This window comes from Centrocercus urophasianus, unplaced genomic scaffold, assembly GCF_019232065.1.
Source record: "Centrocercus urophasianus isolate 14NV4802_14NV808 unplaced genomic scaffold, USGS_Curo_1.0 seq_1, whole genome shotgun sequence".
In the NCBI taxonomy this organism is placed as follows: Eukaryota; Metazoa; Chordata; class Aves; order Galliformes; family Phasianidae; genus Centrocercus; species Centrocercus urophasianus.
The window spans coordinates 1,508,628-1,531,472 of NW_024884141.1; the positions used below are offsets into that span (position 1 = coordinate 1,508,628).

Consider the following 22,845-nt stretch of genomic DNA (forward strand, 5'->3'; position numbering starts at 1 on the left):
GCAGATGGGTGCCAAGCTGCAGCCCCATGGCTCAGGCACCACAAGCATGGCTGGGAGTGAAGTTTAATGAACAGCTGTTAACACGAACCCTGTACAAAACACACTGGTTTTGAGAGAGAATGACATTTTCCATAACTTCAGTGCAATTTGTTATCAAATGCTTGTTTCCTAGGGAAAAAAATTGCCCCGTAGAAAGAAGTAGGTAAGTGGGTAAGCATTACAACAGTACTTGACCAGACTTCACCCAAGAAATCACTCAGCCTGAGGGAAAGGCACAACGTTAGGCTTTTCTTATCTCCATAACACACAACAATGCGATGCTTCTTGGCAGCAGTTGAAGGGGATGAGGCACAAAGCCACATGGTGGGCAAAGACTGAGGTGCTGAGTTCTGTGTGGGGTTATAACCCCATCCCAGCAGTGTCCATGGCAGTTATGCCACCTTTCCCCGCGTGTTTGGCAAATATCAATTAGCTTGGGGTATTTTAGGTGGGCCCAATAACAAACAGACATGTTAACAGACGGACAAAACAACTGAGGAGGGCCAAACACCGCGGGCACAGCCGCCCCGTGGGGCGCCCCGCTCACGGCCGAGGCGGGAACGGCACCGCTGGGAGCACCGCTCCCGAGCGCGGGGCGGCACGGCACGGCCCTCAGGGAAGGACCGGGGAGAAGGCCGCGGGCGGAGCGGTCTCACCGGCCGAAATAGGGCTGGCGCCGCGCTCTTCTCTTCTTTCACTCCTTCCCCCACGTCGCAGCGGCGTTGCTATGGGCGCGGCGTCCGCTGTCCTCGCGGGAGGAAAATGGCGGGCGGCGCTTGGCGGGAGTGGCGGCCATGGCGGCCGTGGCGTCCAGGCAGGACGGGCCCTGCCCGCGGGGCGGCTGCTGCTGGGCAGCGCTGGGGCGGTTTCTTGAGGCCCTTTCCCAGGAAAAAACAGCAAATCGCTGCCTGTTTTCAACCCACGCAGGTATTTGCCAAGCACTTCGCCTGCCCGCGCTGTGGGATGCTCTGGCTCGAGTCACAGCTGTGCGTTTAACCCGAGGCGTTCTCAGGTGTTTTTGTGACACTGCCTCGGTTCTTCAGCCCCTTGCCTAAGCACCCCACGGCCTCCAAGGAAACTGACTTCCTTCGATGGGGACAAAAGAAATCACTCTGCATATTGAATGGATTTTTTCTAATATGCAACTTCTTGTTGCAACTTACAGGAAGATGCTACACAAGGGTTATTGCTTGCAGTCTGGTTGTGAAGACGGGAAACACTGCAAGCAACAGCCGATCAGGTTCACAGCTGCTAGAGCATACACTGGGGTGAATTTGGATTTTCCAAGTACCCGACATTGCAAAGAGCCACATCCTAGGACAGTGATATTTCCTCTGACTTTCAGAAGAATTCCACCCCACATCAGGCAAACTGCATGCTTATCCCAAGACAAACGCTGTATGACAGCTTGCTGCCCATCCCACAAACATGCCCAAACACACAAACCCATTACTGAAAGAAAGAGATCGACACGAATATATGCTTCATTTTATTTATTACATTTAAGAAATATTAACATCTCAGGATAGCTGGTTTATCACCTAAATCCAGTCATAAGCAACAAAAAAAAAAAAAATTCAAATGAGCATTCTTAGATTCATTCCCCCCTGTAAAGAAAAGTTTGTTCAGCTGTATTAAACTCTTATGTGTGACTAAAGGAAAAAAAAAAAATCATTAAAATGTCTCAACTACCAGGCATCCTGGTTTGTTAATTGTCTGTTGGCACTTGTGTTCACAATCAAGCACTCTGGTTGCTTTGTTATATTCTGTCATTCTACCCAGAATGGTCTTTTGGTTACTTTTTTTTTTTATATCTGGATATGTAAGTTTGTTCAAGTAAATTTAAGAAGAAACCTAGGCTTTCGTCTTGAGAAGTTCCAGCACTGCTTCCCTTGATCACCCACTTAAGAGATAACTGAAGGAAGTTGCTTGCTTTTGCTTTTCTGAATCTTATTCAGTAAGAGGTTTAAAACTGAGGTCTTTTTAATTCCATTTAAACTGAAAAAAGTACAGAAACACTGTCTTCATTTGATGGTGTGCATAAACATTACACTCCATGTATAGCAAAAATATGTTTTATTTATAATTTACATTTCCACAAGTGAAAATTGTACATTTTTACATATACAATTTCATTCCATTAAATTTTCACGCATGTACAGAATTTTCACACAATGACACCTGAAACAGTGCAGGCAATAAGAAATTTAAATACAAAAATGTATTTATTTATTTATTTATTAACGAAACAGTAGCTGAGGCCCTGCCTCAATTGAACATTTTTATTTCCTATAAAAAGTATCTGCTTTCCAGAATTAACACAGGAGCTCTTCTGTAAAAAAAATCAAACCTCAATCTAAACAGACTCATCTGGTTCTGTTTTAACATCTATAGAGGCAGGTGTGCTCTCTTCTGCACAGGCAGCAGGGGTGTCATCAGGTTCTTCTTTCACTTGAGGTGAGTCACAGGACTCATCTGTTTCCTGTTTAACAATGTTCAACATAATATTTAGGGGATTTTCTACAGGGGTCTTGCTGGGAGAGGGTGTGCAATCAAATGATGATGTCTATAAAACAAACATTCATACAGCATTAACACATTGTTCAAACAACCATTTTTACCTTCTCTCCCTCTCTGTCTCTTCCAAAATGCAAACACACGGGCAGTAGATCACTCAAATTCCAAACTTTACTTTATATATTACTTTCTACTTTATCTAATAACAAAACTTGCTATATAATAGCATTTACTTTTTGTAATTACTCTCAAACAGTATCCTCGCAGTGATGAAATGCTTAATATGTTACTGTTAAATATTCCCAACTATCCCCCCAAAAGGAACTGTTAGCTCCTAAGTCTTAACAAAGTTAACAGATACTAACATTCATTTTCTCAATTTCTTAAAATTCCTACGATTACACATGTTACTCAACAATACATTCATAATGGCTTCAATTTAGTTTCACTTATGTGATACAAAAGCTGTCATGGATACATCATAACTAACTCTAATTATGCATTATAAACTTGCCATTCCCAAGGCCTCTGATTCTTTCCCTAGGCACATGCATGAGGAACTGATTCTGAAGACCTGCTCTATATAAAGACAGTGATCAAGCAAACAAACTGAAAGCAAAATCATTAAAAAATATGAAAGTAAGGGTTTTCTTACGTTTTGGTAATCTTCGTAACAGGATGGATGGTAAATCTGGAAAATAATTGTTACCCATTTAAATACATTACAAATACAGTAAAAGCACTGGTCAGACACAAACAGATCACACCATTCCTCCAGGACAATGATGTGTAAATTAAGTATGGTGTCAAATGCGACTGGGAAAGTATCTGGTATATGCTTATTTAGGAAAAGCATCACACAAAAATCCTGTAAGCACAGGGAATTATTTCTGTATAGCTAGCTAAGTACAGAAATAATTGGACCACAACCAACACCCACACTCACAGGAACATTCACAGAATCACAGAATGGGTGGAAGGGACATCTGGAGCCAAGTTGCCAAGGACCACATGCTTTGGCTTTTGAAGACCTCCAAAGAGGGACAGGCTCCAGCACTGGGCTCTTTCCAGCACGGTCTCTCTTGTAATGAGTGACCCAGAAGTGGATCCAGTAATCCAGGCAGACTCAACAATGCTAAGTAGAGAAGATCACCTTTGTTTATCTTTTAGCAACACAGTATGAGGGAAGCCCAGTGAGTCTGTACTAATGATACCAGGACTTCAAGCACATCCAAAGGTTGAGATATTTATGCACTTAGAAGCAGGAAAACTAAAAGAGGAGTCCTTCAGAAAAGACAGGTCACTGTGACCTATTTCTTTCTATAATTCTTCTGTTATGTTTTTGTTTTGCTTTTCAATATAAATGAGTACCATGTATAAAAAAATTGCATTACCTTCTCATGCATTCTGATAGCATTCTTGAGATGCCACTCTTCCTCCTCCTCATCCCAGTACTGCTCAAATTGCTCCCGGCAGATTTCACACCTCTGAGAAGTTATTGAAGTGACATGATACATGGTGTTATTAAAACTATTACTGAACACCAACTTCAGGAACTTGGCTGGTAACAGTTGCATGTATACATACATTAAGATAATATTAAGACTACTACATTTTACCTCCACACTTCAAAAATAAGAAAATGTTAACAGAAATTATTTGAGTACAGTTGGTAGAATGAGCAACAATATTTATCACTTGAAAAAGTTAAACTTTGCTCCCTCAACGAGGAAGTCTCTGCAAGACACTCTGTAACAATCTAATGCTGTTTTACTGTCAAGTTAAGCCAATCTGGTGTGGGGATTTAGTTCATGGCATCTTCCAAAACTCAACTTTGAGACAGAGTGAGAACTGTGCAAGAAGTATTAAAACCCTTAACACTTCTCTGCAAAATGAAGTCACCTCTGAGAACAAGGCACAAAAGGTAATTTTTTAAGACTGAAACAAAATCCCTGATGCCTTTGTTACCTAGTTTCTTGTAGGCTTAGCATATAAGAACAAACATATAAGCAGTTTGTATTTAACTGCTATATCCACTGGTCTACCAAAACACAGATCTGCTGGTTATTTTCAAGTCAGAAGATTATGACAGCTCTTCCGAATGCCCATCTTGTAAAGAACAATCTTTGTGTGTGTGTATAAAGGTAACACATCATTTATCATCTACTGAATCCCAAGCAACCATTTCCTACTTAGAAATCCAACAAGCTTCTTTTACTTATGCTTCCTATGGAAACACTCAAACCAACACGCTTCTCCCTTTCAACCACGGAATGCCAACAAGCATAGAAGTTGTTCAACTGCTGGTTAGTTATACTGCTACTGCCACAAGGAAACAAACGTTACATACACGTAAATGCAAAACCTAGGAAGTACTGCACAAAAACAAGACTTCAGTCTACTTATAGACCACATGGGTTATGGCAGGCAAGCTGAAACTCACCTCAACTGCTCCAGCTGGTCCAGCAGGCACACTCTGAAACTCCTTTTCTTTTGCAGCTTCCTGTGTCTTTAATACAACTTCTTCATGAGCTTTTTCAAAGAATTGGCTTTTTGCACGCTCCTCTAAGTCGGCTATTTCTTCAAACTCAATCCAATCCTAAGGACAAGGAATTCATTCACAATCACAAATAGCCAGAAATGGTTAATAAAATACATTTGAAAGAAAAAGAAAAATGAAATCCCAGAAGTAACAAATGTAATTGATCTTAGTTCACTAAAACTGAAACAGTCCTGTGAAAGGCCTTTATCCTTCAACTTTCATTCCATTCTCAGTCCAACCAAAGCAGTACGGATAACTCCAAGCTGCTTATTATTCACCATCTAACTGTGTTTTGATTTGGCAGGTATGTATAAAAACTACTTGAAATATCAGACATCACTGATCACCAAACTCCAATGACAACGCAAAACACCAAACCCAGCCCTCCATTAGCAAGGCACACACCTTGCATTACTCACCGTTACACTGTAGTACCACCTCCTGTGTGTAATTTTTCTGCTAACGTCTTTTTCCGAACGGTTCTGACGATAATGCCAATCTAAATGGTCTGCATAAACGTCTGTCTGTGAAGTAGTAAATCTCATTCCACACGAGTAGCACTGAATTCCAGTGTAAAGTCGATTTATAACACTGTCGTAACGCCTAGAAAAACAAAAAGAAGTTAACACTTTGGGAAGAAATGGAAGTTTCTCTTTAAGTTGTTTCAAGCGACCTCAGGAGTAGAAGAAAAGCATTTTCTCCTATAAGGTTAAAGCATATGACACAGTCAACTGAAAGCATTCAAGAAAGTAAATTAAAAGCATTCAAATAGCCATTAACTAGTCACAAGGAACACGCTAGCATTGTTATATCACACCTTCTCAACCATCTCGGATTAACTATCTAGATACCACCATGCCATTATTCCCAGTGCAGTGTAAGCTCATGCTACAATACGCACTGTCTGAGTTCTTCAACTTTAAAGTTTGTGAGGTCTGGGACATCGTGATCACCCTGGTCATCATCCTCCTCTTCAGCAGCTGGCTGTGCCGATGTTTCATTCGCTTCTTTAAAACAAAGAAGTTCATCAAAACTTCAATTCATTTTCAGAACAAAACAAGGTGCTCCCGAACATTATATTTATTCAAATGTTAATAATCTGAATACGCTAAGCTGAACGTGCGTAAGAGTTGAGTCAGTCTCATAGTTTGAAACGCATACAAAGACACTGTGCTACTCAGAATGGCAATTTGAGATAGCGCTGTTTTATCTAAGCCTCTGGCACCAAAATTCAGTATTCAAAGAGACACAAGTATTTCAGAAACTGACAACAATTTGGTTAAAATCCAGAACAAGTTACTGAGGCAGAGTGCCAAAAACAAAACTGCAGGCTCTAAGTAGCTTAAACATATATTTAGAAAGTTAATAATTCACTTTCTCACATGCACAGAATGGCTTCCCATAAAGATCCATTCAAGCAAAAAGAATACAAGAGTTCACAAAGTTCTCACACTTCACTTTACACTTCAGCTATGCATAAACTGGAGTTAGAATGTAATGAAATCTACATACGTGCTGAAGTGGAATCTGTTTTTGACAGTTTGAGGATTCCTGTTGACAACAGTTTAGCAAACAATTCATTGACATCAAGCTGACCAAGGTGGTTATCAGGATATGCATGTGGAAGGGCTCCTCCTAGGAGAGGGGACAAAAAATGTCACAACACTCAAAGACACCAAAGGCTAGCATAAAAAAAACACCTCTATCAGCATATTTCACAACACTCTTCTCCTTCCATCCCTTACTTCCATTTTTAATTTCAGTCTATTTATCCATTTCAGTTTGCCTCATACCTAGCTTTTGCCTCATTTCCTCCCCTACAACTTCCTTCATAATGTAAGTATTTTGGAATGCCATCTGTCCTGTGCTGAGATTTCCATGAAAAACACTGCATTTTCTTGTTTTGTGCTTAAAGATCTCATGAGAATCCATCTACTTACATTGTTTACGACTTGATAAAAGACTTTTATGACTAATAATTAATACATTGAGAATGTTAATTCGGCCTGGCCAATTGAGGCGCCCTTCTGCCATCCAAAAAGCAAACCAAAAATTGTGGTTTTGGGTGGCTTTTTTTGTTTTGTTTTGAAATGTAACTACATACCAAAACCATGTGGTTAATGAAAGCTCTCACTGCTTGAGATGACAGTACTCCCAAAGCCACACCTACTGCCATCTCACTGAAGGCTGCCCTTAGTGCACATGGACCCACCGCATCACCTCAGTACAGCGCTCGTTTTTGTGGTCATGAACAGAGAACAGTCCAAAGGACACGGAAGGAAATCACTATTTCTATACCATTACTATTACAGTACCTGCAGGGTTCTGAACAAAGCTTCCAGGATTTGGTAAATACTGTTGACCTTGGCCATAAGGTCCTGGCTGAGCAGACATGTGCGAAACCTGTAAAATTAAGCCTTTCAATATTCTTGGCAGGCAATTTGTTTTTAATTATTCTATCATTAACCTCTATAAATTTCTCAGCTCCATATACATTTAAATGCTTCTATTACTTTACTTTCTCATTCCATAGCGAAGGATCCATCAGTTACCACACCTTGGCATCATTTTCATTCCCCATCACAAAAATACCAGAAAGCAGACTCATTTTGCCTAACAGCCAAACCAACTTTTCTTCTACTCGCCCATCCTTCAAGCACATTTTCCACACACAGTAGCTCAAACTGATCCTTTTCACCAAAAAGGAGCTAATAAAAAAAGCATTCACCAAACCAAGGTGTCACAATGAGGTTTTATCTAATAACTGAGACAGTACCCATGATATGGAACTCATCCTGAAAGACTGATTTTCAGCAAACCAGCTGCAGCAGGAATCTTCAGATAGAGAAACAGTTTTTACAGCATGCTTGTAATACAACCCCCACAGGGAGAACTGGGAGAATGGACATCATTTTCACTGATGTACGATTATTTTTCCCTTCAGAAGAGAGCACTTCCAACAAGCAACAGCAAGGACAATTGAAACCATGAAGCCTGCTGGTGCCATGATTATTCTTCAGAAGCTATAGCTTAGAAGCCTGCAGGCATCTTTCTCAGCTGCCCCCAAGTTATGGATGTCTTCAAAAAGATAACAATTATTTTGGTCCATTTTAATTCTAAACCTTCCAGAAAAAAAGTGATTATGTATATTCACTTCAATAATCTGCCATGATTTGCAGAGAACTTGCTTTGCATAAGTGAAAACATCAGTGTCTTCCAATACCCTAATTCATTTTCAAATTCAAGACACTAATCTCAGTGCTATATTTTCAGCTACAAAATGGTTGCAAAGAACTGTTTTTTAATTTCTAAAGACAAAGACTCTTAAAAAATAGCAATGTGTGCCCCTTTCCTTGAATCATCTACATACTACTTAAGGATATTTTAGTCTGCAAAAAAAAAAACATCAATGTTTTTAGAGAAAGAACTGCTAATTGTCTACACAAAAACACTTCTGCAAGTAAATTATTTACTAGAATCAGTTCTTACCTGATGACCTCCCATTGACATGCTATTGAAGTTCCCGTATTGAGGACCCTGAAGTTTGTCATCAAAATAATGTCCAGATGCTCTCAATGAAAAATTCTGTGCTCCTGGGCCAGCTGGCCCACTGAAATTTGGTCCTAGTGAACTGTCAAATATTTCAGGCCTTTGGAACTGCATCCCATGAGCTGGTCCACTGTAGCCCTGTCCGGGATGGTCAACAAAAGGCCCGCTTTGTCCATATGGCGACATCTCTAATCGTGAGGCAGGATGGCTGGCCATATTTTCAAAACGTGCACCATGAAGGCCAAGGGGCAGATCAAATCTTGAGGCTGGCTGGTGAGGACCATCAAATCTCTGAGGTATGGCTGCATCAAATCGTGGTTGTGCGGGCTGGCCAGGAGCCCTTTCAAATCTTGGGCCAGGCTGTCCATGAATTCCATCAAATCTTTGCAAAAGAGACAGCTGTCCAGGTTGTCCATCAAACCCAGCATGGCAGCCATCAAATCTTGGACCGGTCCGTCCCAGAGGACCATCAAATCTAAGTCCACCAACTCCCTGGTGCACTGGTCCATCTATCAATCTGGGCCCTACACCTGGAGGCCCGTGTGGCCCCTCAAATCTGAGCCCACCTCCTGATGGTCCGTGTGGCCCCATAGGCTGTCCATGTGGCCCCTCAAATCTGAGACCGCTGCCAGGTTGACCATGGGGCCCCAATGGCTGTAAATGTGGACCTTCAAACCTGAGACCACTTCCTGGTTGACCGTGAGGCCCTAAGGGCTGGCCGTGCGGTCCCTCAAATCTGAGGCCACCCCCTGGCTGACCGCGAGGCCCCAGAGGTTGACCATGAGGTCCCTCAAACCTGAGACCACCTGAAGGTTGACCACGGGGTCCCTCAAACCTGAGACCAACTCCAGGTCCTTCAAATCTAGGACCACCCACAGGCTGGCCTCCAGGCCCTTCAAACCGCAACGGCCCACCTATTTGCCCAAGAGGTCCCTCGAACCTCAGAGGACCTCCCCCACCAACCTGTCCCTGTGGTCCTTCAAACCTGAGAGCCCCCGCCAGCTGCCCTGGTGGCCCATCAAATCTTAGGGCTCCAGCTCCCCCTGCTCCTGCCAGGGGTCCATCAAACTGAGAAGCACCTGCGCCCACTAAAGGCCCCTCAAATCTCAGAGCAGCCTGTCCAGGTGGCCCATCAATTCTAGAACTTGAACCAGCAGTAGGACTATCAATAAAAGGGCTTCCTTGTCCGTCTGCTCCAACTCTTGCAGCAGATGGTCTAGATGAGCCATCAAATAAAGGTCTGTCTTCCATCAGTGCACTTATTCTCGGCTTTGCTTCTATGCCTCCAAATCTTGACCCTGGACTGTCTGGAAATGGTTCTTTATCTGGGTCTTCGTATCTAGCTCTTTTGAAACGTTCATTGAATGGTGATCTTGGTTCATCTCGAACACCTGAAAAAAGAAAATAAAGGAAGATAAGGCGCTGTGCAGAGAAGGACCTCGGTGTCCTGGTGGACAAAAGGCTGACCATGTATCAACAGCAGGCCCTTGTGGCCAACAAAACCAATGACAAACCTAGGGTGCATGAAGAAGAGCATGGCCAGCAGGTCAAGGGGATAACAGATGGGGTCAGGCTCTTTTTCAGCAGTGCCCAGTGACAGAATAAGGCACAACAGGAACAAAGTGGAACACAGACAGTTCCATAGAAAAATGAGGAAAAAAAATACTTTACTTTGAGGGTTAAAGAGCACTGGAACTGAAAGCTGCCCAGAAAGGTTCTCCTTCCCTGGGGATAATCATAATCTGCCCAGATACTTCCCTACTCTAAGGTACTCGCTTTAGCACAGAGGGTTGGACTATGCATCTCCTACAACCCCATGATAACCACTCGGCAGAAGATTGCAAATTATTTAACATCTGTAAAATAAGGCAAAAAAACATACCAGATTTCCCAAGCAGCGGTCTTTCTTCGCGGTTATCAAACCTACAGACAGCATCACCATCTATCTTCTGGAACTCCGCTGCACCTTTTCCCTGCTGTCTGAGAGCATCTCTGAATTCATCTGATTCTCCCCAGTTGTCATAAGGATCAAAGTTTTTCGAACCCCTGCCTCCTTTAGCAGCACTTTGTTCCTCAAGCCTTCGTCGACCCTCCAGCGGCGAAAGGCTTTCAGCAAAGGGTCTGCTCGTGCCACTTACAGGAGAGTGCCGTCTTGACCTTTCTCCAAAAGGTTCTTTTCTCTCAAACTGTACTCCGCGCTTTGCTTTCGCTTGCTCACAGTCCACTCCAGAAAGCAAAGCATCGGGCACGTGATAGTCCAAAATATCATCAGGATCCAAGAGATCAAGTCTTGACAGCGAATGCTGAACTTGTGTCCTTTTCAGTTTAGCTTTATGCTCATAGTACGTTAACTCCGCGTCAGATAGAAGAGGCTTCCTTTTCAGAGAGCCTTTCTCCTCTGTGGGGCTGTCCCACACATTACATCTGTGCTTTCCTTCCTGGTACTGGAACAGCTGTCGAATCTGATGAGCTACCACGAGGAACTCATCTTGTGTTATTTCACCAGATGCTAAGCGGTCATTGGCCTGCAACATAAAGTTTGGATTTCTAAGCAGAAAAGCAAAGCACAACTCTATTCAAAACACCTCTACAAAGAGGATCAACCATTATTACCTTTTTAAGTAATTCTCTCTTGCTTGCAGACGTCAGTTCTTTGGGAATTTGTAAATTGGCATCCACACTTAACCGGTGCTGCTGTTTTGGTGCTCGGGGTGATAGAATTCCCTTAGCAGCAGGCCAGTTCTCTCGGTGTCTTTGGTGAGGAGATTTACCAACAGCTTGGTGTTCTTCAGTCTGCTGTGAGCTGAGAATAGGAACACATTTAAAACTAAGTTAGTTCTTTATTCAGGATATATTACATCTCTATCATAATTGTAACGGTAAAACATCACTATCAATTTAGAAAGTGTGCATATTTGCCATTTTTTACCACAAGCAAGTTACGAATTGTGATCAAGAACTTCTGTCAATACAGACAGCCTGAATATTTCCTCCCAAACCTGACTGTACTTTAGCCAAGAGCAGAATTTCCACTTACTTCAGAGAGAACCTGTTTAAAATATGGTAACTTACTTTTTATTCTCCTCCCAACCGGATTTCCACCTCTTGCCTGCTTTGGATCCCTGCCAATTCTCTGCATTCTCCTTTGGATCAGGAGAAGCTTTTGTAGAATGCTGGCTTGCTATTTCTTGGGGCCTGTCTTCTTGGCTTTTTTTCACTCTCCTTGGATCTCGCACCTCTTGTTTAACATTTCGCTTATTAGAATTCCTTTCGTCTCTTGCCCCTTGTGAGGCTTCTTCTGCATGAGACTGCTTAGGACCTATCTGACGGATCTTTCCAATTTTAGGAGTTGAAGAAGTGGGAGATAAACTCCTGAGTCTTCTTTTGGGCGATCTCCTCTCTCTTCGTTTTGGAGAATGTGTAGATGGTGACCGTGACTTAGGAGAGCGGGATCGTGACCGTTTTCTATTACTGGATCTCCCTTGTTTTCCACCCTGTTTTTCTGATTCTTCGGTAGGCACATCTTGTTTCTGAACAACACCATTAACAGTTTTATTTCTGCTGCCTACTGGTCTATGTTCACCTGTTTTATGTTCGTCTTTTTCTTTTTTCTCTGCATTTCTCCTCTTTTCCTTCACTTCATCCCCTTTGCTCTCTGGCTTTTCTTGAAGATGTTTTTTCAGTCTTGGGTCCCGCTTACTCATTTCAGATACTTTTGTGCTTTCAGATTCTTGGGCTTTAGTATCTTTAGTATTGGGAAGCTTGTTTTTCAAAGGAGATGGAGACTTAGACTTTGTTTCCACCTGATCAGCTTCTTTCTTTTGTGTTTTTTCACCTGCTTTCGATTTCTCTGGTTTTGTTGAGCTCTGTTTTTCGGACTGAGATGTTTTGCTCGCCTTGGCATCAGACTGACCGGTTGTGTTTGGTGGAAATTCTTTCCTATGAGACTGATCTTTAGCATGAGAAGAATGTTGAGACATTCTATTAAGTCGAGGATCTCTATTTACTATTTTGACATCGTGAAGTGGAGGACTTGGGGATGGTTTGATCTTTTCAGATTGCAATGAAGCCTGAGTAGGCATTTTAACTGCCATGTGAGGTGTCTGGGACACATGTGGCTTGGAAGGTGTTGGAACTGAAGGTATAGAAGACGATCCTTGCTGAACGCTAAGAGAAACAGCCTGAAATAAGGTGAAAAGAAAAAACAGCATTAATCTGCACGATACAACACAGAGATGCTTGTGTTCTGTTCTGAAAACAAAGCAGTAAATAGAAATGTTTTGAAATAGTTATGAGATTCAGCCATATAACTGAAAATGACCCATTAATTCCTAACCACCGGTATTAAGATAACACAGTACCATCACAGAAGATGAAGTTCAAGTCAGTGCTGCAAAAAATGCAACATAAGCACACCTCATTACAGCTTTAGTTTTTCTATACCTTCCACGTTTCCAAGAAAACTAAATGACTAAACTATATTGATTTATTTTTATTTCTGGTATTTTAAGATGTTTCACTTTAGTATCACAAACATCCAACACAAGATGAATATAAAAACAAAACATCTTAACTGCCACCACTGACATCAAACCAACTTGACCCACTGAGGACAGAAACTGCGCCTTGACATCTCTTACAATCAGGATTCCCCGTTCTCTATGGAAATACTCCATTTTCTAAGAGCAAACACATTCGAAAAAGCCTCTTTTATTAAGAGCCATGAAAAGATGTACCACAGGCAGACAGGATCTTTCAGAGCAGTACGACAGACCACAAACGTTTCTTAAGCTGTTCTGGATGTAATTCTTAAGATTTTTACCTAACAATTACTGGTCTAGAGCACCAGGTCTACTTGCCCTGCTCTAGTCCTAAAACAGCTACTCCTGTCTAAACTTAACCGCAGTTACCAGTATAGCAGCTAGGGCAGTATCAAACAAAGTGAGACCAAACCAAGGACCATTCACCAACTATTCTACTCACCAACTGTGCTTTAGTCTGTTCCAACTCCAGCTCTAACTTTTTTTGCTGAAGTTCTAACAACTGTTTTTGCTTCGCAAGCAATTGCTGCCTTATCAGTTGCTCCTGTGTCAAATTCTTTTGTATTTCAGGAACAGCTGGAGGAGTAGAGGCACCAGAAGTGACAGCAGAGGTAGATGCAGTAGATTCCTCTGGCTAAAAATAAAACACAAGGTTACATTCAGCATCTTAATAGAACCAGCTAACTCCATCTCCCTTAACTGCTAGCATGATACAAAACTGGGACTTAGTTTGCACAAGTTATGAACTGCAATTTTTATGCAAAATACAAACAAAATGCTGAAAAAATTCTGCTCCTCTAGAATTTGCCTGCTGTCATAGGGTTAACTATGCCACCATGAGAGAACTAAGTATGCCACTTAATATAAATAAATCAATGTTTAGAAATCCAGAATTCAGTTTTAAAACAAAAACTAAGCCCCTTAAATATTTCAAATCCCCAAATTCATCTTACCTGTCTCCAGAGATCAGGTGCTTTATTCTTATCATACTACATTTGTCACAAAGCAGCATACAAACAACAAAAACAACATGAGTACTACTGCCATCTGTTCATACAGTAGGTATAAAGACTTACCGATTTATTTAAAAACTTAGGATTCACATGGATGCTAGAAGTATTCACATTTGGGGGCAGAGGTTTAATTGGCCAAGCAGGATCTAATGAGTTGACTCTGACATCAAGTGCATAAAGTTTCTTCAAAGGGAAAATATCGTCCCATGTGGAGCGTAATTTAAATAAACTTTTCCTAGTATTTTCATCCACCTAAAACAATAAAACAATTCTATGGCTTGTTAAGTTAATATAAAACAACTTAAACTTTTCTGTAGAACTTAAGATCTCATACGCTTTATATTCTTACCAAATTTATCATTTTAACACAATGAACTGGCTACAAAGAACTCCTAAGTGGCACAGATTGATACATCTACACCAACAGAATGGGTAACAGTAGTTCTAATGTAGAACTGTCATTTCAAGGCTATTTGAAGGCTTTATTGTGTATTACCATTCTCTGAGAACTTTCTTTCAGCTTTTCCATTACCAAAATTCTCAATTTACTTGGCCAATTTCTGTCAAAAAATACAGCAACAAAAATATCCAAAGAAAAAGCCTCTGAAACAATACAGTAATTCAAATGTTTGTGCTGAGTGGCGTGCAGCAACAACAAACAAATCAGAGAACAACAAACTTTCTGAACAGAAGCAGTGTTTTGTTTAGCTGTTTAATCACTGAAATTTTTCTTTCCCCCTAACAAATGCAACAAAATGTGTGTGAGTCAAAACAAATTCAAGCACAGTGTAGTTCAATTGCAAAATCTGACCCATTTACGAGCCATAAATCAAGTGTATTAGTAGCACTAGCACCCATTTTCTCTTTGCAATCAGACTGGATCATTTTATGACAGTTCAAGACTCACTCAAGTAGTTCATTTAAATACATGAGAAACATCTGCTGACAAAACACACGCAGCTGCCCTACTGCGAATGTGCTAACTCAGTCATTACACATCGACCCTGTAAAGACCTTTTTTTGGCTGCAGCTTTATTTTAGGTGTCACAGCAAGACATGCTGTCCAGAAAGTTCAGAAGTTCTTTGAAAGAGAGGGGAGGAACTTCAATAAAAATAATTCATACTTAGCTATTGGGGGGTGGGAGGGTGCCTCTACACAACTTTCACTGCAAAAGCTGCTGCCATGACTGAGCCAGTTTCTGACTTCGCTAAGTGTTTAAAGATACCTTCAGTGATCATTCACTGATAAAACAGAATGTCTAACAACGTCAGGGCAAATTTCATCTTGCAATATCATCAGTTATCTAAAGTGACTGACACTTTACATATATAATATAAATTTAATAGTTCTAGTTAGCTTAGTAGACTACAAAACTCAGCAGATGAATTACCCAGAGCTTCAGCTGCTAGTTTAAATGCAACTCAGTGAAAGAACACAAACCAATATTGGAAAAATAAGCAAATGCCTACCTATCTACTCTACACACAAAAGTTCAATATTTCTGAGCTCATTATGACAATCTATCCCTTTTCCACTGTACAGCTGAAAAACAGATACAAAACATTCTGGGATCACAAATCCCCACTGGTACGTAGTAACAGATACAGCAAAGCTCCACTCATCTCATTCAGATGTGGTGCCACTTTCTTAGGGCATACAGGAAACCACAGAAGTTAACTCTCCGTTTCAGATTCAACTTAAACCCATTCAAGCCCAGTCTTTCAAAAGCTGGACTTGGATTTGCCATTCTCACTGAGGAATAAGCACAATTACTTCACTGGGTTTAAAGACTTAGAAAAAAAGTGAGTATATTTGGCAGCAGTTTTCAACACTGAATGAAATTAGAACACGTATTTTTAATGCAACGAAGCAACAGTATACTCTCACAACCTCCCCCCCTCACCCATCATATGCGTTTTTTAATCACAGACCACTTAAAGAATATCAGGTGCCAGTATTTGTCACAGTTTAAGTGCTCACATCAAAAATTAAGTGAATCAGACAAATCTAACTATAGAGAGCTCAGAAAAATCTCTAAGAAACTGATTCTGAGTATATTCCTGACATAAAAACTAACCACTACCTTAAAAAATAAATCAGCGATTCGTAATTAACAGCTCCATACATTACAAAAAGTCTGTCCAGGTAAGCAATCAGCAATCAAAAAACTCAGTGAAGCCTTGCCTACACAAGTTCATCAGGACTTTGCACCTTTTGGCTAACTTATCTCACAGGTTTGACAACAGCAGGAATGCCCTCCCACGTTATAGATACAGTATTGCCATTTATAAAAAACAATTCCTTCTTCTCATTCAGCACCCAAGAAAACCCAAAGCTGAGAGCGTGTATTTATTTTACCAGGAACAACTTTGCTTAAATACAGAACTTTTCTGAAAGTGTATATACCTTTTCAAATACACAAATAAATGTTGCAACTAGGTTTTTAGTAAATGCAGTAAGATACTCTCTTCCAACATTCTTGACAATGGAATCCATAAGGTACATAACAGGGAGCTTCTCTGACGCAGGAGCCTGGAGTAATAAGAAGAAACTGAGAAGTTTAGTACAACAAAAACATTCGTTCAGCTATTTAAATAAAGGGATAACCAATCCCAGAAATACAGACCTCTCTTTTTGTTGCCACTATAAACACCAAGGGGTTTGCTTGGGATTGTTTATACAAAAACTTAAAAACTTAAATCTGGAAAATCAATACTCAGTTCAAAGTATAATGCGGTGGGTCTACCACAGAGAAAAGGAACACCTTGGGTTACTCTGTTTGTCTCAAAGCTTTGGGGTGGAAAAAAAAGGGAAAAAAAGAAAAAAGAAGCCCACAAGACAGTATTACTGCTAGTGTACCGAGTGCAGCCTTTCAAAACCCACTGGAGAAAATAACTTGAAATTAGCAGGAAGCCATCGCTAGCACTTCAAGGAACTTTTAAAAAAGCGTTTATCGCTTGGACCTCCTGAATGCTTGCTTTTCTCCGTTCCACAGAACACAAATCAGACTTCCTGCGAACAGCCCAGGTCAGAGAACTCCAGCAGTTGTAGATTATACGTCGAACATCACAGTCCTTTCACAAACTACACGCAGAAAAGGTCACAACTATATCACTGTAATCCAAGGGAGTGGAGCAAGGAATCCCAGTCTCTGTTGGCACTTGTCAGCGGTAACAGTCAGGTTTTAGATGGATGTGCAGACAAAGTTCTAAATCCAGACCAAACCCAATCACCAAGCTGACTGGGTACACACGGGAAAGCTCAGGAATCACAACCACAGTTTTCACAGCCTGGAGTCTTCACACTCAGGATACATCTTTGCTAAAATAGAAGGCTTGAGGGATCTTTTTTGTTGGTTTTAAATCCACACCAAAACTTGCAGCAAGTCTGTGAAAGAGAAGCATGGATGGTGGACAGCTACAACTTCCAATGCAGGAAAAGCACTACCGGCCCAAATCAAGGTGCTTTTAATGCCCACCACTGGCTTTCATCAGCAGAAGACACAGCAAAGTTCCAGAAAGCATCAGTGAGCAAACAGCTGAGGAGGACAACGTGAAAGACACCACCACAAGCTCCGCGCTGACCAACATCCCCTCAGACAGGAGCATCCGCTCGGAATACTTGTAAGTCCCATTCACCATCCGGTAACTCAGTATAAAACGTAACTTCATTGTTCTTTTTAAACAGGACAGGCTCCTATGATGATCAGCAACACCTTACTTCACAGCCCCACTGTCCAGATAAGTGTGTGGAAGTGCTCTTGCTTTACAATTTTAGATTTAAATCCTTCCCTATTAAAGTGATTCACAGAAGGGCACCGCGTCAACAAAACTTTTATATGGGTAAACCGTATTTCCTCACTTTTAAGTGTATATTAATTAACCATGACCAAAACTCAACACTGAAAAGGACATTTTCTTGTTAATGGGGAGGGGACTGTGTCACTGCCTCTGAGCATATGTAAAAAAATGCAGGCAGCTGATTTATTTTGTACATGAAAAGACAGAAAAGTGCATAGCTAAGCAGCACGTTAAGAGTATGGTTTACACCATTTGTACTACCTAATCTGAGAGCTGAACTTATGACCTAATAGTGGGCTGTAAAGCTGCTACTATACAAGTGTTAGAATAGGGGCATTTCTCCAGCTTAGAAAAAAATGGATGTGCAGCTGCTTAATATTAACATGTCCACGAAATATTGGTTAGTTCTTTAATGCAGCCCACACAATGGCACGTTAAAAACACTGCGCTAAGTTGTGAATGCTTTCTTTTATATAAAAAATGACAGTGTACAGTTCCCGACTTTCTAAGTCAGCTTTCGGGGAAACAAAGAGCTGCCTCAGCAGCACAAATGCTCAAGAGCTACTAGCAGAGCACACTACACTCTTCCATTTCACCAAGGCATGGAAGTAGCTCACTACACACAGCTAAGATTCGAGTTGGAGATGCCAGAGTATCCATTTAACAGCAAAGGCACTGTAACAAGTTTAACAGCTTCATGTGCTTGGGAGTAGTTAGAAGTAATCACACAGAAAAGCAATGCAATGTAGTAAGGAAGCCTACTTCAAAATGTGACAGCGTTAGTTTAGCAGAGTGCCCTCCTTCAAATACTCAGCTGGCACAACCTAAGAACCATGACTTAAAAACGGTTGGGTTAAGTTGTCATTTCTGGAAATGTTTATTATATTATCTAGCCCACGTTCCAATAACCACACAAGGGAATCCCAGATTTGAACGTCTTGTTTTCAGGCGATCTATACAGCACCCCTAGCAAGAAAGAGCCCCACACAGCGCTAACCAACAGCAGGAGGCTCCGCATACCACCAGAACACACAGAATGCTAACGCTGAGCTCATCACCACAGAATTCCCACTCTTCTTTCAAATAACGTATGAAAGCTACTGTTGGAAATGTGTGGCTTTTTTTTATTAGTTTCCTAAAAAAAAAAAAAGTTTAACTTCAAAAAAAAATTGAATCATAATCAAACCCCAAGTCACAAACTTGCAAAAAAAAAACTTTGTTTAAAAAACAACTTTGTACACAAAATGGGTCTCAGAAACAAATTCTGCACTATACAATGGTAAATAAAAAGACAAATACATATTTCACACTTTTTATTTACATATTTTATAATACCAGTCACACATTTCAGAGCCATTTATTAAATTGTAAAGCAGACCACTCAAGTTTTTACACTAAACAAACTGTCTCCAGGCAACACTTTTTAAAAGTGGCTTAGCAAAGGAGAGCACTTTCCCAAAAACAACTAAGAACTTGCCTTGAATAAACCACAGTCACAAACAGTAACTAAGGCAAAACTAACCATTGATACAAGGATTTAAGACATCTTTAAAAAGAAAAAAAAAAAACACACACTTCAGGGCAGGCTCTAAAACACCCAGAAATGAAGAAATTTGACAGCATTGATATTTATCACAAATTATACACATCGACTGCCCTTTAGGAGATATAATGGTGAGATCTATTCGGTTATGATGTCACCTCCCCAAGGAATGGCAAAAGTTGGCCACTGGTAGCATTTAAAACTAGACTGGAAGAGGTCTGTGGAACACTAAAGAGCCATCCTGCATTGGTAGAAAGACAGATTAAATAATGTAAAAGATCTTTCCCTCCCCAGCATTAGACAGTACAATTCTCACCATTATAAACTGCGATTTAAAGCCAAAGGAAAAAAAAGGCCTATATTAGAGGGAGCCTGGTATTAGAGGGAGCAAGGGAGACAACAGGGAAGGGGTGACTGGCAGGAACACGATGGATTGAACGAATAACCCTTTTCTTACAGAAAGCTGCTGTTAGAAAGGTACAGTAACCCCCCCCTGCACCCATCCGTGTGCTGTGGCTGACTGATGTCAGCAACTGCCTGGGTTGGGTTCAGAGGGAGCCTCCTCTTTCCCTTCCTTTTATATCACGTGCCTTTCAGACGCCATGTCAGGATCCTACAGGCTGCTGCAGTTTCTACAGCCGGGGAGAATTTCTTCTTCCCATCCTTACCAAATAAACCTCTCTAGCCAAGACACATGAACATACACAGCACTAGCTTCACTTAGGGCACAGCCACCTGAAAGCCAAACGGGTTACCCCAAGCCCACGTCGCTTTCTCTAAGTAGACAGCACAGAATCACCCCACCAGCAGCACACGCACACTTCCCTACTCAGAGCAGATGATCGCCTTTCACCTGAAAACTTTCCTGGAAGACAAGCCCCACGCCCTTACTCCTCCAGTTAACATCTCACGGGGAAAATAACCTTATCTTTTAAACTAGAAGCGATACTTAAAAATTCATTATATTTAGCCTTTCTAAAGCATACGATTTCCGTGCTATAAACTCAACCTTTTCATTCCTTCGCACTATCCGGGTATAGATTAAAAAAAATAAACCTCCACAAGCTCAGGCTCTTGCTAACGACACTTATACAATCGTTATCTACGGAATAAATCGCTAAATGCAACGGTTTCGACACCAGCGTCGAGGGGAAAACCCAGCTCCAAGGGCGAGGCGCTGCCCAGTCACGGCCGGGCCGCCATGTTGCATCTGTTACCCACACGGGACCGCGAGCCGCTCTGCCCCGGCCGGCCCGCAACCCGACTGCCCTCGGGTCCCCTGCTCCCTACGGGGTGCGGGTCGGAGAAGGGGCGGCCCTCAGCCTGGCCGGGGAAGGGGAGGGGGGTGTGGGACGGTGGGAAGGGTAGGGCCGTGCTCCCTGCTGAGCCACGCTGTCCTCCGCTCGCTCCCAAGGGCGACCCCCGGCCTGCTGCCCCCGCCCCCCGGCTCTTCCTGCTCCCCCCGCGGCCACCTATGACACGGGAGCGCCTCGCCTCGAGGCCCCGAGCCCTGCTCCCCTCCCCCGCCCGGCCGCCAGCCTCAGGCCCGCTGCCTCCCTCTGTGGCCCCGCTTCCCCTCATTCTCGGGCCCTCCTTCTCTCCCTGCCTCCTCCGTCCCTCAGCCCTTTCTCCTGGCCCCGGCCGGTCCCCCCAGCAGTATAGGTAGGAGTAGTAGGCGGTGGAATATAAAAACCTTGGCGATTTGCGCCTCGATCAGGGAGACGATGTCCTTGGCGAAGGGCACGTTCTCCTCGGCCAGGATGGTCAGCATGTTGATGTGCGGCTTGCTGTTGAACGTCAGGTCCTCCAGCGACGACTGGTAATCGCGGCATGCGTCCTCCCGGGCCTCGCCGCTACCAGCGCTGCTCTCCGGGGCCGACATGTTCCTCCGACCGGGGCCCGCACTAGGACCCGACCCACCGACCGACGGCCCCCTCCCCGCGATTCCCCTGCCGCCGCCGAGCGACGCCGCCCCCCCGCCGCTGCCGCTGGGCTCCTCTACCGCATCCTCCGAGCTGCGGCTCCGCTGCGAGTGGCGCTGCCGTCCGTACCGCCGCTGCGCTTCCGACCACCGCCGGCTCAGTCTCAACGCTCACAAAATGGCGGCGGCGGCTACAGCTCGCGAACCGCTTCCTCCAACCGTTGCGTCATGTGAAATTGGGCTGAGGAAAAGGGCAGGCGGCTTGGAATGCCCCTTTTGTTCCCTCATCGCGTCCCCATTGGCTGACGCTCCTCCGCTCCGCACGTGATTGGCTCGACCTGAAGAAGGCAAACGTGATTCGCTGGAACCTCCCCCTCTCCCGCTGATTGGTTACTGAGACGAAACCCCGCCCTCACTCCCCAAGTCCCGACTCGCGATTGGTCGCTCTTCCCTACTCCCCTGCCGCTAACTCGCTGAGCCTAACCCTCCCGCCTTCCTGTTCCGTCTTCAGCTCTGATTGGTGCCCTGGTGAATCCCGCCTTTCCTCCTCACCCTGAACTGCGGTTGTTAGGCTCTCGCCGCCCCGCCCCGCCCTGCCCAGCCGTTGTCGTGGCAACGCGGCTTTCCGGCTGATGTAGTCGTAGTAACAAAGCCTGCTCGTGATATTCGCCCGAAGATAATAATAAAGCTCTGCTGCTTGTGGAAATAAACTTGTTGGCGAAGTGTTTTCTTCACAGCCCTTCCAAAACGCTGCATGCTATACCCAACACTTCTCCTTTGCCTTTGTGAGGAAACAAAACTGAACTTTTTGAGAGCCAAGGGGGGGAAATGTGGGAAACGTGGCTCCTTCCTAAACTGCTGTAGTTGTTAGAATCCTTGGTCGTGCTAATTACTGGAGTAAAACCAATAAAGTGAGCAGAAGTGCCTTGCTGAGGGCATCACAGGGTCCAAAGGCACCCTCAGCATCAGACCTGCAGTTTGTAGGTCAGCAAAGGACAGGCTGGTGTGAGGCGCAGCAGTTAGCAGCCCCAGAGTCCCTGACCGGAGTTCATGTCTGAGAGCATCCAGTGTTTGGTGCTTTATCTGTTTGTCTGCATGGGCTTCATATGAAGCCACTAGAACCTCAACAACTACTGCAAGAAGTTGCCCGTGAGGTCCCTGTGTTAAAGAGCTGTGGGAACACTCCTTTCTTTAAGCACTTCTTGGAACATTTATGGTGGCACAGAAATACGTAGCAAATCATTGAACTGTCTAACGAGAAGTTGTTGATGCTACAAGAATTCATAGAATCACGGAATTATGGAGTCACAAGGTTGGGAAAGACCTCCAAGACCATCCAGTCCAACTGTCCACCTACCCCTGGTATTTTCCCACTAAAC

General features: G+C 43.0%; 1 protein-coding gene across 2 annotated transcripts; it reads right to left on the minus strand.

The window, feature by feature from the left end:
• Positions 1–1,517: 1,517 nt before the first annotated feature.
• Positions 1,518–21,488, minus strand: PCF11 (PCF11 cleavage and polyadenylation factor subunit). 2 transcript variants are annotated; one of them, XM_042827822.1, is made up of 16 exons: positions 21,239–21,488; positions 16,609–16,734; positions 14,265–14,453; positions 13,631–13,822; positions 11,720–12,828; positions 11,261–11,450; positions 10,530–11,172; positions 8,588–10,038; positions 7,414–7,501; positions 6,611–6,733; positions 6,000–6,102; positions 5,518–5,701; positions 5,000–5,155; positions 3,951–4,043; positions 3,212–3,247; positions 1,518–2,605 (listed from the first exon to the last, which is right to left on the minus strand). In XM_042827822.1, exons 1-16 carry the CDS (start codon positions 21,425–21,427, stop codon positions 2,396–2,398), a joined length of 5,082 nt encoding a protein of 1,693 aa, XP_042683756.1. In that variant the 5' UTR covers positions 21,428–21,488; the 3' UTR covers positions 1,518–2,395. The 2 variants fall into 2 exon arrangements, with proteins under 2 accessions (XP_042683756.1, XP_042682903.1); XM_042826969.1 differs by having other exon boundaries at positions 6,000–6,105.
• Positions 21,489–22,845: the final 1,357 nt, after the last annotated feature.

Excerpts from the sequence above, each read along its gene's own strand:
- PCF11 (XM_042826969.1), bottom strand. The coding sequence starts at position 21,427 with ATGTCGGCCCCGGAGAGCAGCGCTGGTAGCGGCGAGGCCCGGGAGGAC. Across the intron at positions 5,702-5,999 it reads AAAGTTGAAGAACTCAGACA|GCGTTACGACAGTGTTATAA; the intron begins GTGCGTATTGTA and ends TTGTTTTTCTAG. Across the intron at positions 4,044-4,999 it reads GACCAGCTGGAGCAGTTGAG|AGGTGTGAAATCTGCCGGGA; the intron begins GTGAGTTTCAGC and ends ATAACTTCTCAG.